Here is a 19,750-nt window from a genome sequence, read left to right on the forward strand (position 1 = left end):
GGAATAGACTTAAAGGGGTATCCCCATCACATGCAATGGGGTCATATCGCTAAGATATGCCCCCATTGTCTGATAGATGCGGGTCCCACCTCTGGGACCCGCACCTACAATGAGAACAGAGCGGGGAAATGAACGGAGGGCACAATGTGCAGCCACCCTCCATTCATTTCAATGGGGCCGCCGAAAATAGCCTAGCGCTGGCCATAGAAATGAATGGGAGCAGGGGCCGCGTGTGTAGGAAATCCGGGGTCCTCCAGCCACAGCTCTCCCTGCGCCGTTCTCGTTGTAGGTGCGGGTCCCAGAGGTGGGATCCGCACCTATCAGACAATGGGGGCATATTCTAGCAATATGCCCCCATTGTCTGTGATGGGAATACCCCTTTAATAGAAAATGAGGTCACACAGAAGATATATACTGTGATATGGCTTTTGCAGGGCCCGACTAGGATTAAAGGGGTTGTCTGAGATTTTGACATTGATATAGCTCATCAGTATCAGACCAGTGGGGTCCCTCTCTCAGCACCCCGCCGATCAGCTGTGAAGAGACCACGGCGCTCCGGTGAGCCCTGCAGCCTCTTCCTAATTTAGTGATGTCACATTCATTGGTCACATGGCCTGGGCTCAGCTCAGTCCTGTTCAAGCTGAAATGCAATACCAAGCACAGCCAGTATACAATCGAAGGCGCTGTGCTTAGTAAGCTGTGACAAGGCGACAGCGCTTAATGGGGCGTAGCCTTCTTCTCAAACAGCTGATCGGTGGGGGCACCAGGAGTCAAACCCCACCATACTGAGACTATTGGCCTATACTGAGGATAGGTCGTCAATATAAAACAACCAGAGTTCCCTTTAAAACCCAACCCTGGAACCCAAACACCACTACTCCTCATACAATACAGCCCCCCTCTCTACTCCCTTAACTGCTTACCGACCGCCTAATGCAGGGATGCGTCCTGGCGGCGGTCGATTCATTCCTCCTGGACGCATCCGTGCGTCATCTCGCGAGACGCGAGATTTCGGTCAGAGCCGGCCCGCGCATGCGCATCGCGGGCCGGCAAAAGTTAAAGGACCGTTTCGTCACCAGCCTGCCAGCCAATGATCATCGCTGGCAGGCTGGCGATTTTCAAAAAATCAAATCAGAAGCCATCTAACACCTTATATTCATAAATATAAGGTGTTAAATGGCTTCTGTGCTCCTCTGCTGGTCCTTTTCGTCGATTGGTCCCAGCAGAGGAGCACACATCACAGTGAGTAGCCACCAAACACTTCACTTAGCCCCAGATCACCCCCCATCACCCCAATTAACCCCTTGATCGCCCCCTGTCAATCACTTAGTGAAAGGGAAAAAAGTGATCAGTGTAAACTGTCACTTTTTTTTCCCACTGGTATTGACTGATAGGTTTTAGGGATAGTTTGGGCCCCTTGGTTAGGTAGTTAGCTATCGTTTAGCACCCAGCCCACCGCACCGCAGTCACTGATTCGCTGATTAGCGTATCGCTAATCAGCATTTGTACTTTTATAGTATCTGTAAGTGATCAGAACTGATCACAGTCAGATCTATAATAGTATTAGTGTCACCTTAGTTCGCCCTCCACCCAAAACGCAGTGTTTGCCCGATCAGGCCTGATCGGTCGCCCACACGTGCATTCACCCACGCTCGCCCCGCCGCAGTGACAAAAAAAATATATTTTTTTGATTACTGCACAATCACTTTACAAGCGCTGCGGCGATAAAAAAATCAGTTTTGATATTTTTTATCAACCGCAGCGGCCTCCGGTACTTCGCTAGCCTCCCATTTGTAAGACAGGCTTGCTTTTTTTCTTGGGTAGTCTCAGGGAATACCCCCTAAATTTAGTTGACCAAATGGCAAACAAGGGGTATTCTTCTGAAGAGGCCTACAGGATTCTGACCCAGTCGGATGAGGAATGGGAACCCTCATCTGACGAATCTAGCGGGTCAGAATATGAACCTGTAGAAAGCAGTGGCAGTCTGACCCAAAGTTCGGACGAGGAGGTTGAGGTCCCTGATAGCACCAGGCGTACCCGGCCCCTTGTTGCTAGACCACAGGTTGCGCAGGATCCGCTTCAACGGCAGCAGAGTGGGGCTGGCGCTGTCGGATTACATGGTGAGGCATACACCAGCAGCGCAGCCCATCCTGGACCTAGTACCAGCACTGCCGTACAACATGGTGAAGTGGCGAGCACCACAAGGGCAGTTGAAGCTGGTACGGTGGCACGTGCATTAGTTCCCCCGTCGCAGCCACCGCACAGACAGGCCCGTAGAGCCCCTAGAGTCCCTGAGGTGCTTGCAAACCCTGATTGGCAGCCCCCAACTTCAGCCGCACCTGGTGTTCCCCCTTTCACCGCCCAGTCTGGAGTTCGGGTTGAGACAGCTCAGATCAGTTCGGCACTGGGATTTTTTGAGCTGTTCTTGACTGCGGAGCTCTTGGACTTAGTCGTGGCAGAAACAAATCGGTAAACCGCTCAATTTATAGCCGCCAACCCGGGAAGCTTTTATGCCCAGTCTTTCTGGTGGAAACCCGTCCAAGTTTCCGAAATTAAAGTTTTTCTGGGCCTTCTCCTCAACATGGGTCTAACCAAAAAGCATGAATTGCGGTCATATTGGTCCACGAACCCAATTCATCACATGCCCATGTTCTCTGCTGCTATGTCCAGGACACGATTTGAGACCATCCTGCGTTTCCGGCACTTTAGCGACAACAGCACCTCTCGTCCCAGAGGCCACCCAGCTTTTGACCGGCTCCACAAAATTCGGCCCCTCATAGACCACTTAAACAACAAATTTGCAGATTTGTATACCCCTGAGCAAAACATCTGCGTAGACGAGTCCCTTATACATTTTACCGGGCGCCTTGGCTTCAAACAATACATCCCAAGCAAGCGCGCCCGGTATGGGGTCAAATTGTATAAGCTCTCTAAAAGGGCCACAGGCTATACCCACAAATTTCGGATCTATGAGGGTAAAGATCAGACCCTGGAGCCGGTCGGTTGCCCTGACTACCTGGGGAGCAGTGGGAAGACTTATTTGGCAAGGGGTACCATCTTTATGTGGACAATTTTTACACAAGTGTGCCCCTCTTCAGGCATTTGTTCCTAGAACAGATTGGCTGCTGTGGCACCGCGCGACTTAGTCGCCGGGCTTCCCCCAACGGCTCATTACCACCCATCTTGCAAGGGGGGAGAGGGCTGCCTTGTGTAATAAAGAACTGCTCGTGGTGAAATGGAGAGACAAGCGTGACGTTTACATGCTTTCCTCCATTCACGCAGACACGACAATACAAATAGAACGGGCAACCAGTGTCATTGAAAAGCCCCTCTCAGTCCACGACTATAACCTTCACATGGGAGGGGTGGACTACAATGACCAGATGTTGGCTCCTTATTTAGTTTCCCGACGCACCAGACGCTGGTATAAGAAGGTGTCTGTATATTTGATTCAATTGGCTGCATATAATAGTTTTGTTCTCTACAGTAAGGCTGGGAGAACAGGATCCTTCCTCAAATTTCAGGAAGAGATCATCGAGAACCTCCTGTATCCAAAAAAGTTGAATAAAGTTTATATGTTCTGTTCAAATGTTATTATAAAGTTAATAAATTTATTGCGTTGCGGCCTGTTTTTTTCTTTTTTGTTTTGTTTTTTTTACCTTCCAGGTGGACCAACCGATCGACTAGCTGCAGCACTGATGTGCATTCTGACAGAAGCATTGCGCTGCTGTCAGATTACACAAAAGTCGGAGTATGCGGCGCTGCAAGACGAGATTTCTCCTCTGCAGTAAAAGATACGTTTGCCGAGGCATATGAGCTGAGGGGGCGGCGGTGTTCATATGCTTTGGCAAACACTTTGTATATAAAAAAAATATATAATAATCCCGGCAATGATTTATTCATCCACATCGATTGATGTGAATGAGAGAATCGGGTTTGCCAGGGCATACGGGCTAAGTGGGTTTGGATGTTGGGCGAAGCTCCTATGTCCTGGCAGACGCCTTTCCCCTCCTTTTTTTTTGGCAGAGATTTTTTCATCCACATTGATCGATGCGAATGAAGAAATCTGTGCCGTTCATTTTTTCTTTCAGCGAGTTTCTAGAATTTTTTATTTTTTGTCACAAGTTAGCGGAAAATGATGATTTATTTTTTCCTTACAAAGTCTCATATTCCACTAACTTGTGACAAAAAATAAAAACTTCTATGAACTCACTATGCCCATCACGAAATACCTTGGGGTATCTTCTTTCCAAAATGGGGTCACTTGTGGGGTAGTTATACTGCCCTGGCATTTTAGGGGCCCTAATGTGTGAGAAGTAGTTTGAAATCAAAATGTGTAAAAAATGCCCTGTGAAATCCGAAAGGTGCTCTTTGGAATTTGGCTCCATTTGCCCACCTAGGCTGCAAAAAAGTGTCACACATCTGGTATCGCCGTACTCAGGAGAAGTTGGGCAATGTGTTTTGGGGTGTCTTTTTACATATACCCATGATGGGTGAGAGAAATATCTCGGCAAAAGACAACTTTTCCCATTTTTTTATACAAAGTTGTCATTTGACCGAGATATTTATCTCACCCAGCATTTTAACTTTTATCTCACCCAGTATTTTAACTTTTACCCAAACCATTTTTTTTTTACCCAAACATTTTTTTTTTATCAAAGACATGTAGAACAATAAATTTTGAGAAACATTTATATATATATATATATCAACTGAAAGTGAAAAATGTTATTTTTTTGCAAAAATTTCGTTAAATTTCGATTAATAACAAAAAAAGTAAAAATGTCAGCAGCAATGAAATACCACCACATGAAAGCTTTATTAGTGAGAAGAAAAGTAGGTAAAATTCATTTGGGTGGTAAGTTGCATGACCGAGCAATAAACGGTGAAAGTAGTGTAGTGCAGAAGTGTAAAAAGTGGTCTGGTCATTAAGGGTGTTTAAGCTAGGGGGCTGAGGTGGTTAAAGGGGTTGTCCCATCTCACTGTTTGATAGCGAGATCAGACTAAGCAATGGCCCATGGTGGCCAAGGTCACGGAAACAGCCTAACAGGCTGACGCACCCCTGGCTCTTTGACTTCTATTGTAGTGAATGGGAGCTATGTAAAGCATGTAGCAGAAGAAAACCACATGATTAACATAAGAAGGAAAATAAAAGTGAAAGATAGAAACACCTAATCACACTGTGAAGGACAGAAAGTACTTCCCCATTGGACCACGTACCACAGTGCAGCACAAAACCCCTTCCTCATAGTGCCAAACAGATCCCTCAGTGCAGCAACATTATCCCTTTCCCACCTATCCTGCAGTGGCAGCAGCATTGTCCCCTTTCTCATCTGTCCCCCACTGGCAGTAGCAATGTCCCTTCACACGCTTCTGCCTCGGTAGCAGCATTCATCCTCTTCCCAGCCCTCCCCCTCTAGCTGCAGCATTGTACCCTCTTCCACTCCTTTCCTACTAACAGCAGCATTGTCCCACCCCATCCCAATAGCTGCAGCATGGTCTTCCTTCCCACCCCACCCCACTGGTAGCAGCATTGTCTTCCCACCCCTCTCCCACTGATATCAGGATATTACCATCATACTGTGCCCTTATTGCAGTGTATCATATGGTGTGTCTCCATGTCCCCTCACCCTCTGCACCTAAATGTCGATGTGGAAATTATAATCTACATCTCTGTCATTGAGGAAACTGCTTTGTATATTATACATGGTATTTAAAGAGGACCTTTCATCATAATAAAAATCGCAGTGCTCAGCTCATAGCCTGAGAGTTTTTTTTCTCCCAGGCTATGAGCTGAGATCTGCGATTGGCCAGCGGAGATCCCTGGGCGCCGCTCTCCATGTCTGTATACTTAGTTTAGATTTTTTAGTGTGATGAAAGGTCCTCTTTAAATTGTTTAAATGTTTGGTAAAATACAGACAAGTGGATTCACTACAGATTTCTAATGTGTGAACGCACCGTTAACCACCTAAGGGTCCCTGCACACAAGTGAAAGTGAGTGCACCAGAAAACGCAATTTATAGCAGCAGTTTTTGGTGTGAAATTGATGCAGTTTTGCCACAGATCTCGCCCTGATTCGGAAAAGGGTGAAATCCTCAGCTAAAGCCACAAACATAATTGACTTGCTGAGGATTGGGAAGTCATCACCGCAGTTCAATTTCCACAAGTGTCCATGAGACTTGTCTATTCTCATACACTGTGCTGGCACTTTAGTACACTGCGGTTTTTCCCACACGTATCCCGCATCGTGTACAGGCACCCTAATGAGTACTCTGATTAGTACAGTCTGTGCACGCTCTGTCCTGTAAACGTATGGCACAGAGATGGCGCAGGAGGCCAGAGGCCTGTCCAGGAGCTGTCTGCTAGCATCTACATATCATATACACTATGTACTATAGCTTCACCACACTGACATCTGCTCAGAAAGCTAATCTGTATATTACTGTTTTATTCACAATAATCTATATTTATTTTCTTCCACATTTATCCCATGAGAAAAGTCTATGTCCTTATCATATTGAGAATGTTTTTTAGAAAGCTTATAAATATTACTGGTTTCTTTATAATCATATATTATGTCTGTGAATAAACCAGTAAAAGGTTATAGCAAAAAAACAACAACAACCAAACACTATTCGGAATATTGTCATTAATATTATACTAGACATTAAGCCCGTTATAATAACGGGCGCTAGAACAGTAGTGTATAAACATTAGTAGAAACAGTCTATATTAAATAGTAAGATAATTTAACCACATTGTATTTCTTGAATTGATCTATTTGCTCGTTTTTTTTCTTTGTTTTTCAGCCTTTCTTTTTTTGATTTTTACTTGCTGACTTGACTGTTTCTCCGGGAGAATTTGGTTATGTAGGGTTTCATTGTCTGTGTCTTTTGTCCTACTTGATGTCTCCTTTTTTTTGGGTGGCATGCTGTTAGTAAAAAGTCCAAGTAATATAGGCTTGTACTTTTATAATTTTATAATATTTTCTCTTACTGTAATACTGACTTATATGTAACTGTAATATACGTCACTGGCACTGACTTTTGGCTGAGACTGCAGGCACTGTGACTGGTGGCTGATATGACTGCCACTGACTGGTAGTGCTGAGACCACTTGCACTGTGACTGGTGACTGATACGGCTGGCACGGACTGGTGGTGCTGAGACCACTGGCACTGTGACTGGTGGCTGATACGGCTGGCACTGACTTGTGGTGCTGAGAGCACTGGCACTGTGACTGGTGGCTGATACTGCTGGCACTGATTGCTGGCACTGACTGCTGGTGCTGAGACTGTGGGCACTGTGACTGGTGCCTGAGATGGCTGGCACGGACTGGTGGTGCTGAGACTGCAGCTGATGGCTGAAACAGCTGGCACTTACTGGTGGCCGAGACGACTGGCAGTGCCACGTGGTGCTGAGACTGCTGTCACTGTGACTGATGGATGATACTGTTTCTCCAGGAGAATTTGGTTATGTAGGGTTTCATTGTCTGTGTCTTTTGTCCTACTTGATGTGTCCTTTTTTTTGGGTGGCATGTTGTTAGTAAAAAGTCCAAGTAATATAGGCTTGTATTTTTATAATTTTATAATATTTTCTCTTACTGTAATACTGACTTATATGTAACTGTAATATATGTCACTGGCACTGACTTTTGGCTGAGACTGCAGGCACTGTGACTGGTGGCTGATATGACTGCCACTGACTGGTAGTGCTGAGACCACTGGCACTGTGACTGGTGGCTGATACAGCTGGCACTGACTGCTAGGACTGACTGGTGGTGCTGAAACTGTGGGCACTGTGACTGGTGCCTGAGATGGCTGGCACGAACTGCTGGCACTTACTGGTGGTGCTGAGACTGCAGCTGATGGCTGAAACAGCTGGCGCTGACTGGTGGCTGAGACGACTGGCAATGCCACGTGGTGCTGAGACTGCTGTCACTGTGACTGGTGGCTGATACGGCTGGCACTGACTGGTGGTGCTGAGACCACTGGCACTGTGACTGGTGGCTGATACAGCTCGCACTTACTGCTGGCACTGACTAGTGGTGGTGAGAAGGCGGGCACTGTGACTGGTGGCTAATAGGGCTGGCACTGACTGCTGTTACTGTGACTGGTGGCAATGATTGATGGCTGGCAATTATTGCTGGCACTGATTGGTGGTGCTGGCTAATACTGCTGGCAGCAGCTGCAGTGTGTATCTGAGAGCAATTTCTGTCACTGTGCATTTAATGGCGGCGCTTCTTATGCACTCTGCTTCTTATGCACTCTGCTCCAACTGACACCACACACCATAAGAGGCGGTTATTGGCCAACGGCGCCGTTGTGGGGATGGTGTGATTGGACGGCTCCATGCTGTGGGCGGTCCGTACAGCATGTGGTGCGCCGTGTGTTTATTGGCTGGTGCAATTGTGGGCGGTCCGGGCGACGACTTTGATTGGACGGCCGCGCTGCTGTGGGCTGTCCGGGCTGCATGTGATGCGTTGTGTTTTTATTGGCCGGCGGCACGGTGCTTTGGGCGGTCCCTGCTGTGAGTGTGTGGAGTGTGTGCTAATTGGTTTGTGCGCCGCGCATGGGCACTTCACTAAGGCTACTTTCACACTGGCGTTTCAGGGTCCGCCTGTGAGATCCGTTTGAAGGCTCCAGTTTAGCCCCAATGCATTCTGAATGGATGCGGATCCATTCAGAATGCATCAGTTTGGCTCCGTTCCGCCTCCATTCCGCTCTGGAGGCGGACACCAAAATGCTACAATGTAAGTCAATGGGGACGGATCCGTTTACATTGACTTTCAATTTACTATTAATATACCATCGGATCAGAGTTTTCTCCAATCCGATGGTATATTTTAACTTGAAGCGTCCCCATCACCATGGGAACGCCTCTATGTTAGAATATACCATCGGATTTGAGTTAGATCGTGAAACTCAGATCCGACAGTATATTCTAACACAGAGGCGTTCCCATAGTGATGGGGACGCTTCAAGTTAGAATATACTAAGAACTATGTACATAACTGCCCCCTGCTGCCTGGCAGCACCCGATCTCAGCCCTCTGATCGGGTGCTGCCAGGCAGCAGGGGCCAGACCCCCCTCTCTCCCCAGTATTAAAAGCATCGGTGGCCAGTGCGGCCCCCCCTCCCTCCCCAGTATTAAAAGCATTGGTGGCCAGTGCGGCCCTCCCCTCCCTCCCTCCCTCCCTCCCTCCGCAGTATTAAAAGCATTGGTGGCCAGTGCGGCCCCCCCCCTCCCTCCCTCCCTCCCTCCCCAGTATTAAAAGAATTGGTGGCCAGTGCGGCCCCCCCTTCCTCCCTCCCCAGTATTAAAAGCATTGGTGGCCAGTGCGGCCCCCCCCCTCCCTCCCCTGTATTAAAAGCATTGGTGGCCAGTGCGGCCCCCCTCCTCCCTCCCCAGTATTAAAAACATTGGTGGCCAGTGCGGCCCCCCTCCCTCCCCAGTATTAAAAGCATTGGTGGCCAGTGCGGAGGGAGGGGGGGCCGCACTGGCCATCAATGCTTTTAATACTGGGGAAGGAGGGAGGGGGGGCTGCACTGGCCACCAATGCTTTTAAAACGAGGGAGGGAGGGGGGGGGCGCACTGGCAACCAATGCTTTGAATACTGGGGAAGGAGGGGGGTCTGGCCCCTGCTGCCTGGCAGCACCCGATCAGGGGGCTGAGATCCGCACAATTAACCTCTCAGGTGCGGCACCTGAGGGGTTAATTGTGCGGATCACAGCCCCCTGTAAGAGATCGGGTGCTGCCAGGCAGCAGGGGGCAGTTATGTACACAGTTCTCAGTATATTCTAACTTGAAGCGTCCCCATCACCATGGGAACGCCTCTGTGTTAGAATATACTGTCGGATCTGAGTTTTTACGATCTAACTCAAATCCGATGGTATATTCTAACATAGAGGCGTTCCCATGGTGATGGGGACGCTTCAAGTCAAAATATACCATCGGATTGGAGAAAACTCCGATCCGATGGAGTGTGTGATGATTGGTTTGTGCGTCGCGCATGCGCACTTCACTAATCGGCACACACGCACGGACAACAGCCCTGAGCACGTACACAGGGCTTTTATTAGTATAGATGATTATATATTACTCCTGGGACTTGAACTGAGGATCTCTACTTACTTGGTAGACAACTATACCACCAAGCTATAATATTACCCTATAGAAAAACATGTTTTTTCTGTGTTTATAAGTTAACACATATGACTGGTGTTTGAATGATCATATATGGTACAATACCTATAGTAGAACCAACTAATAACCCCACAATAATGCGCATGAGATAATATACAAAATAGGACACAAAAAATAATCATCAACTGCATATAACACCAAGACTGGACGCAGGAATCAAATAACATAATGATAAATGGCAGTCATAAACACAATAGTCAGTATAAATTACCAGTGGTGGACTGCTACCTGTGATCTGATCTATATGGTGCCTGTAAATAAAGCAGTAATATGAAGATTAGCTTTCTGAGCAGATCTCAGTATGGTGAAGCTATAGTACATAGTGTATATGATTTGTAGATGCTGTCTAGCCCTGTCAATCAAAAGGAAAGGGAGTGTGCAGAGAACAGGGGGTGTTACACAGCAGTGTTCAAAGAATTCTCCAACTTCTAATTTGCATATGAATAAAACACAGATCTCTCTGCAGCTGTTTATCATACCGAAAAAAGAAAGGTATCGTTTTAATCAGCATGATGAGCCCTACCAGGCAGTATGTCTCATTTAATAGGGTTATTCATGGTGACAGAGCCTTTTAAAGGAAAAAATAAAAATCACGCAGTCATGAAACACATCTTCAGGCACAGTCACAGTATAGCAGTATGTAAATATACATGAGACACATGTACAAATTACAGCAGAGGTGTACCCACCTAACCAGATGCTGGGAGACTAATTTTGTATTGACAGAACCACTGACCGACTCCCTCTGAGGGCAGTGTATTATTGAGCCTGGTTCTCTTTTGAATAAGAGGAGCGTTCCCCTCGCTTCTCACCAGTGAGTGACATCTGCCATGTATCTACATGTATAGAAATACTGAAATCAATGTAAAGATGTCTCCTGTGAATGTGTCCTGCAGTGATTGTGCTGGTGAATTACAAGGGGTTGTGGATTTCTCATTAGTGGAAACCTGTTAAATGATCCAGGACAGGAATATTCCACATAAACTGCCATCAGTCTCCTCCATGTTCTAGACGACTTCCTTCTTGTTTCTCCTCCGTTTCCTAGATGATAAGACCCGGCAGTTCTACCAGCAGCTCCGTCAGTGTGAAGATCACTTCCTGAGGATGACATATGAATATTTCCAGGATGATCTGCTCCACATCGTGGAGAACATGAGTCTTCTACCACTTCTGCATGAGCTACATACCCGAAATCTCCCTGATACTGAGGTAAGAGGACATGAGCCGCCGGTGTTGTATATAAATGCCCCAAGTGATATCACGTGTTACAGGCACAGTTTACGTAATTTTTATAGTGGTGGTTGATGCCCGCCACCGCTCCGCTACCTTTGGTGAGCATGGCTATCGCTGTGGTCACCTGCCTTCTAGCTCCTGGATGCCAGAGGTCTGGACTCACAAACATTTCTCTCCTCCTACTCTGCGGACTCCAACTTCTGGAGTAGTTCTTCTCTTTGCTCCATCCAGGCTGCAGCCTAAATTTCTATGGCCATGCTTCTCCATACCTGAAGGGGCACATGCACCATGCACGCATATCATCTACTCCAACTTATGGCAGACCTCCCTAGGGTATTTAAGGAGCCTTCCCACAGGAGAGAGCCTCTGAACAATGGTTTCTAGTGACTAGATTCCTGCAAAGACGCTCTATACTCTGTCTATTTACCTGTGTACTGACTTCTGCCTGTTTTCCAGATTTGACCCTTCACTGCCTGACCTTACCTCCACCTGATCTCTGTACTGACCATGAGCTGTCTGTCCTGACCTCCACCTGATCCCTATACTGACCTCCACCTGATCTCTATACTGACCCTAAGCTGCCTGTTCTGACCTCCACCTGATATTCATACTGACCCTGTCCTGACCTCGTACTGTTTAATGGATAACATGAACTCTGCCTGCCCTGACCTTGGCCTTCCCTGACTACAGTCTTGCCTGATCGCTCAGTGCTCTGCCTCAGCATCTCTTGACCCCGGTGTGTCAGCAGTCATTTGAACAGAGACTACTCCAGGAGGTAGCGGCCTGGCGGTTCCCCTGTATAGGGGTTAAAGGGTGAAGTCCAGGGGGGCTTCTTAGATAACACCATTACAAGTTACCCCAAGCCAAATCTGTTCAAGTGACACAGCAGATCCTCATCCCCTGAATGACAATTGTACTTCATATGTCAGAGTAAGATGTTGGACAACTTCCAGTGTAATAATAGACAGCAGCTCATATCTGATGGAGAACCCCCCAGAAGTGTATAATCAAGTATTGTGGAGGATTTATCCCCTCCCCCGCACATTAGGGGTCACTACATCCTGGAAATAATCTGATTGTTACTTATGGATTTTATCCACAACTATTCCATAGATTTCTCTTTCTCTGGACAACAAATTATAGAGAAGACAGACATGTAATATGTGCAGTGTGTTAACCCTTTGTGTAATGTATCTGTCTATAACGCACCTTATGTCTGATCTTTCTTGTTTTCTAGAAATACCGGAGTCTAGAAGATGATAGAAGAAGATTGGCGTGGACTTTGCTACAGGATATACATTACCTAGGAAGAGAAGCTGTGATAGGACTGTGGGTCAGTCTGTATGCATTACGGCGACATCATGGATCACCCGGCCTGGACGCTGTACTGAAGGAACTCCGTCATAGAGGTAACATTGTGTATAAGACGTGTCGCCCATGAAATAGAGATCTTCATGACTTACATTGTCCACAGTAATAAAGATCTCCCTCTGGATTTATTAGGGATCTGAATCAATTTTGGAGTCTAGTTTGGGGTTTGAAGTTTAGGTCTTGCCTGTGGCCTGAATTGATTTGGGTCTGGCTTAGGATTTGATGCCAAAACGAGCCACAGGTGATATTAAAAAATAGCCCAAAAGTTACTCAATGTGAACATGACAAACATATATAAATGATAGCAGCAATTGCCGATGAGGCTTCAGGTCCCCTCATGTAATGACTGCCACATACAGTGACCATCACAGTGTCCTCATGGTGACCACCACAATGCCCCTATATACTTTATCACATACAAACAATCCCTTCTCAACTTCAAGTCCACACTCACTGCTGCAAAACAGACCTACTTCATATCATATCTTCTCTGTCTTACAACCCTAAACAACGGTTTAACTCTTGTACCTCTGTTCTCCGTCCCCCAGTGCCCCCACCCTCACCCCTCATCTCAGCTGAGGACTATGCCACAGACATCAGAGAAGCTTCAGCCTACAGTCCCCACAGCCCCTCTACACAACTACTCATTCCTCTTCTCCCAGAACTGCTTCTCCACCATTACAGTGGAAAGCCTTTCCACCCTACTGTCCAGATCACATCTCACAGCAGCAGGCAGGCAGCATGCACAGGGTCACATCACTAGGGCCGGCACGTGCCATGTCTGAATAGTTTAGCCGACATTGCGTACGACAGCCAGCCCCATAATCGCATTTGTGTGGAACTTCACACTTGGAAGTGTCAAACTCACTCGGGCAGCCTAGGTGCAGAGCAGCAGCGAGGTGAGAGATCTCACACACCCGAGGGGCCGAGCCCCACCCATAGTAAGTCAAATCAGTGTAGCGCAGCAGGGCTGGCAGGTAGAGACTAAGTCAATCAGTAAATCCCTGATACTGCGCACAACACATGCTCTCAACCACCACCCACCTCCACACAAACTTATAGCCCCAGAAGTGTCACACAGTCGGGACTGAGCAGCGCAGCCGGGATCTTTGTCAGCCAGCGCAGCCGGCGATATGTGTATTGGCGCTTGCCGCAAGCGTTTAAAAGAATAGCTGGGCTCCAGCGGCACAATACAATGCCAATCCGTGCCTGCCGTCGATCACTCCCTTCTGTTACAAACTCTTTCATCTCTTGGCATCACAGACCTGGCCCTCTCCTGGATCACATCATACCTCACATACTGGACATCTAGTGTCTCCCACTTGCACACCACCTCCTCGTCTCGTCCCCACTCTGTTGGTGTCCCTCAAGGCTCTGTCTCAGGACCCCTGCTCTTCTCAATCTACACAGCTCATGGAGTCCCATGGATTTCAGTATCACTTTTATGCTACACACATTTACCTCTCTTTTCCAGACATCACCACCTTACTATCAAAAATATCACAATGCCTATCTTCTATATCTTCTTTCTGCTCTCGCTATCTTAAATTAACATGGATAAAACAGAATTTATCATGTTTCCCCCATCTCACTCAACTCCCCCAACAGACCTATCATGGTCAATGGCTACACACACTACTCGGTCAACCAAGTCCATACAAGTCCTTCAAACCACACATCCAAGCCCATCACCAGCCAGCACATCACCTACCACCTCCAACTCATAATATATCTTGAATTCGCACATTCCTCAACCATGAGTCTGCAAAATGTTTTGTACATGCCCTCATCATCTCCCACCTAGAATACACACACACTCCTCTGTGGCCTTCCATCTAGCACCCTCGCACCCCTCCAATATATTCTCAACTCTGCTGCCTGGCTAATCCACCTCTTCCCCATTACTACTTTGCCATTCCCTTCTGGCCCCCCATTGCCCAGAGAATAGTATAAAATACTAACAAGTAGATAATAGGCCGTCCACAACCTGTCCCCTCCATACATCTCTGAGCTACTTTCCCCGATACATCCCCACACGTAATCTCCAATCCTTACAAGACCTCCTTCTTTCCTCTTATCACCTCCTCCCACAATCGCCGCCAAGATTTTTCCCGTTCATCCCCTATACTCTGGAACTTTCTACCCCAACATATCAGACTCTAACCTCCAGTGGAAACTTTCAAAAGAAACCTGAAAACCCACCTCTTCAGACAAGCCGACAACCTACTGTAACCCTGCTGCCACTATACCGCTCTGACCAACTTTACTCTCACCTACTGTGTCCTTCTCCCATACCTTGTATGGTAGGCCCTCACGGGCAGGGTCCTCTCTCCTTCTCTACCAGTCTTTAACTCGTCTTGTTATTGGTTATTGTAATTGTTTTCTATGATGTATGTATATACATATCTGCAGCGCCATAGAATAAATAGCGCTATAATAATAATACTACAGCACCCTCATAGTAACGACCATAGTGCCCCTTCATACAGTATCCATCAGAATGCCAGGACATACAATGACCACCACAATGTGACCATACACAGTGACTAGCACAGTGTGGGGGACATGGACACTATTTCACAGCTGTACATTTAGGACCATTAGACCTCGTCCGGTCCCTGTATAATGTGATATTTCCTGTACATTATATGCGTATATCCAGCACTGATGATGTCTGTATCATTTCTTATTAGGTGACACTCTGGTGGAGCAAATCCTGCTGGATAAACATGGACACCAACTGTCCCCACAACTCAAAGGTAAGTGAGATTTATATAGACCTATTATAATAAAACTGCTCATAGTTTACATTACATTACACCGGTCACATAGAACATGGTGTTTGGACTGCAGCGGGTTGTTATAGAGCAGGAGGAGCGGAGCAGATTCATATATAGTTTTCTGTGACGATTCAGTATAACTTGTATAACCTCCTTCTCATAGAGGGAAGGCTGTCAGCCACTGATAGGACCTCCTCCTCATAGAGGGAAGGCTGTCAGTCACTGATAGGACCTCCTCCTCATAGAGGGAAGGCTGTCAGTCACTGATAGGACCTCCTCCTCATAGAGGGAAGGCTGTCAGTCACTGATAGGACCTCCTCCTCATAGAGGGAACGCTGTCAGTCACTGATATGACCTCCTCCTCATAGAGGAAAGGCTGTCAGTCCCTGATAGGACCTCCTCCTCATAGAGGGAAGGCTGTCAGTCACTGATAGGACCTCCTTCTCATAGAGGGAAGGCTGTCAGTCACCGATAGGACCTCCTCCTCATAGAGGGAAGGCTGTCAGTCACTGATAGGACCTCATAGAGGGAAGGCTGTCAGTCACTGATAGGACCTCCTCCTCATAGAGGGAAGGCTGTCAGTCACTGATAGGACCTCCTCCTCATAGAGGGAAGGCTGTCAGTCACTGATAGGACCTCCTCAATATAGAGGGAAGGCTGTCAGTCACTGATAGGACCTCCTCCTCATAGAGGGAATGCTGTCAGTCACTGATAGGACCTCCCCCTCATAGAGGGAAGGCTGTCAGTCACTGATAGGACCTCCTCCTCATAGAGGGAAGGCTGTCAGTCACTGATAGGACCTCCCCCTCATAGAGGGAAGGCTGTCAGTCACTGATAGGACCTCCTCCTCATAGAGGGAAGGCTGTCAGTCACTGATAGGACCTCCTTATGGAAAGAAAACTGTTAATCATTGATAGAACCAACTCCTTGACTTCACAGCCCAGAATAAGCATGATTTTAAAGTGACCCTATCAGCATGATTAACCCTCCAAAAGTCTGCACTTATGCTATAGTTCTGCTGCTGCTTGCTGACCAGTGCAGGTGCTGATGACATCATTGAACGCGGAAGTAGAGGCGTCTTTGGCTACAGAGACAGAGGAGGATCGCTTCTGGGTTAAATGACGTCATCGGCTCCTGTGCGGTATGGATATGAAATGCTCGGTAAGCAGCAGCAAAGCTGTATTACAGGCGCAGACATTTGAAGGTAGTACTCAGGTGCAGAAGATAGGGAAAGATAAGGTGTCTTGCTCTATCAAGGAAATGTCAGGGTGCAGTGTTCAGCGCACCAGGGGTGCTTATAACGCTACATCACACCCCTCGGTGTTCCAACAAAGTAATTTGCATATTTATAAAAGTAATGATTTCTGTGCATTATTAATACCAACAAAAAATAAAATTGTATCAGAATGATCAACCCTACCAGGCACTATGTCTGGTTTAGTAGGCTTGATCATGCTGACAGTGCTGCTTTTAATAAATAAAGTACAAGTTTTAATGGATCTTTTCCCATAAACTATACACCAATCTGCTCAGCTCCTCCTGCTCTATGACATGCTGCCTGCATTTCATGTAAATTACACCGTACAGTACCACCACACCTAGTATTCTAGTTAGTAACATGCAGCGGTGGCCCGGGCGGAAGGTGAGAATGTGTGTGTGATGGTGGTACTAGTACTCACTCTGGCTATGATCCTCCCTGGTACTCATTGGACCGTGCACAGTGAATAGAGCACCCTTTGTACCCCTCTTGGCAAACCCTGGTTTGGGGTCTCCCTGGTTTGTGGTGCCCTTGGTGTTGTGTAAAGTTATTATCCAGATTTATCATCCAGTGTCAGTCTGTGAGATAAATCTGGAGCAGTGTCAGACGTCTGGTCTTAGTTCACACTGTCTTACTTTCAGACACTATTAGTAAATCTGCTCCAATGTGTCTAAAAAATACATGTGGCCAAGAGGAGCTGGAAAATTCAGCAACGTCCAGATATCTGCCATTTCTTCATCAAGATATTAAGTTCTGTTTCAGCTTCTTATCTTCACCTTTTATTTTCCTATTTTCTATAGAATTCCAGATCCGTCACAAGAAACATTTACATGAAAGATCTGAGAAACTTCTAGAGAACAAACCTCCAAGATGTGACCAGCGAGAGGAGAGTTTTCCATTCTGTACACGTTATATCAACCTCATCATTGTCTCCACTGATCACTTCAGAGAACGCACTGAGAATGAGCTCATAGAGACCGGGGTAAAACATGAGGAATACTTAAAGAGAAAACAAAATGAATTACTACACATTTCCCCCAACAAACTGTTCCGCTGGTGCCACCGATTCGAAGTGCCACGTATGGTAATGGTGAGCGGAGTGCCTGGTGTAGGGAAGACCACACTGATGCAGAAAGTTGTCTATGACTGGGTGAGGGGGGATCTCTATCAAAGATTCTCCTTTGTTTTTTTCTTCAAATTCAGAAAACTCAACAGACTGGATAAAGTTAGTCTGGAGGACATGATCCTTCATCAGTACCCATATCTGTGGGAGCAGCTTAGTAACATCTTACAGGAACCAGAAAAACTTCTCTTTATATTTGATGGTTTAGATGAAAGTCTTCATAACATGGATTTCACATCACGTCACTTGTGCTCTAATCCTAAACAGCCCGAACCTTGTGGTCAGATTGTGGTTAGTTTGGTGAGAACGTCTCTTCTTAATGGTTGTTCTGTCCTAATGACCAGTCGCCCAACCAGACTGGCATCAATTGATTGTAGAGTTTTCCAGAGAATAGTTGAAATTATTGGGTTTTTACCAGAAGAACGACGGATGTACTTTCAAAACTTCTTCACCGACCCTGAACTGGCGGAAAAGGCTTTTAAATATGTGAAGCAGAATGACATCCTATATACGTTCTGTTACCTCCCGTCCTACTGCTGGATCATCTGTACAGTATTATCCAAGAGCTTCCAGCCAACAAGTAGTGATCAGCCGGTGTCATTATTGCCCAAAACCGTCACCCAGCTGTTTGCGATATTTGTCGCCAACATCCTGTCCAATCACTGCCTGGACAAAAGTGACGCTCAGAAGATCCTGCAGTCCATCGGATGGATGGCAGAACATGGAGTCATGAATCACAGGCTTATCTTTGATGAACGAGATCTGGACTGCTTCCATGTGGACAATAAGTCAAAGCTATTATCAAGTTTTCTGATGGAATCGGAGAAACCTGTGTCCTATTCCTTCTTGCATCTCACTGTTCAGGAATTCTTCTCTGCCTTGGTGCATTATGTGGATTATTCTCCTGAGAAGTTACAGAAATCACTAAAAGATGCCAAATCCTATCCTGATGGACGAGGTGAGATGTTCCTCCGTTTCCTGTGTGGTCTATCAGACGGCTCCACCAGGTCAATGCTAACTGGATACCTGGACAGACAAGCAACTCCGACATCTATAGATGTCATCACTTGGCTAAAGGAGTTCAATCTAGAAGAACAGTGCATGTTGGATAACAAGCGACGTCTTCTCAGTACATTTTTCTATCTGTATGAATCCCGGAATAAGGCTCTGGTGCTGGAATCACTACAATCACACAGAAGTCTTGACTTTTCTCATGTTCGTATGTCGGTTCTAGACTGCACAGTGTTAAGGTTTATTCTGGACACATGCACAAATATAGAAGAACTCAGTCTATATGGATGTTCCTTAGACAATGAAGGATTAGAAAAACTTGCTCCAGGATTACATAACCTGCAGAATCTGAGGTAAAATACTAATTATATTTCATCTTTCTGTAGTATTCAGGATCTGACAGATTTATTGTATGTATTTGTTGAGATGTGGGTGTATATGCCGTTAAAACAGTCTAAACTAAGTTTTTGGCAAAAGCAACGCTCATTTATATTTTGAGCAAAAACAAAGCAAAATAACAGCAAAATAAATGATCTTCATGGGTATTTGCAACGACCTTAGTAGGAAGCAGCTCCCCCAGTGTCCAGCTAACACTCTGAACTGAAGACGGGTTCCTAGCACATTGCACAGGTGCCTTTAAGTACATACAACTCAGGATCACAACCTTAAAGGGATACACACACTTTATATTTCCAAAACAAATGTTACAAATGAAACATAACTCATCACAGAGGAGCTTACAGTCTACTTAATATACATATCATAAAATA

At 46.3% G+C, this 19,750-nt stretch overlaps 2 protein-coding genes across 2 annotated transcripts in view; one reads left to right on the forward strand and one right to left on the reverse strand.

Moving 5' to 3' along the window:
• Positions 1-19,750, forward strand: part of LOC120981622 (NACHT, LRR and PYD domains-containing protein 3-like) — a 3,400,916-nt gene that overhangs the window by 823,781 nt on the left and 2,557,385 nt on the right. The window contains exons 3-6 of the mRNA XM_040411191.1: positions 11,248-11,413; positions 12,675-12,846; positions 15,502-15,567; positions 17,647-19,333. Coding sequence (XP_040267125.1) covers positions 11,248-11,413; positions 12,675-12,846; positions 15,502-15,567; positions 17,647-19,333 — 2,091 coding nt within the window. The remainder of the gene's footprint in view (positions 1-11,247; positions 11,414-12,674; positions 12,847-15,501; positions 15,568-17,646; positions 19,334-19,750) is intronic.
• LOC120981623 (NACHT, LRR and PYD domains-containing protein 12-like) overlaps positions 1-19,750 on the reverse strand; it is an 840,242-nt gene that overhangs the window by 348,682 nt on the left and 471,810 nt on the right. The gene's annotated exons all lie outside the window — the stretch shown is intronic.

Source organism: Bufo bufo, chromosome 11 (assembly GCF_905171765.1).
Source record: "Bufo bufo chromosome 11, aBufBuf1.1, whole genome shotgun sequence".
NCBI lineage: Eukaryota > Metazoa > Chordata > Amphibia > Anura > Bufonidae > Bufo > Bufo bufo.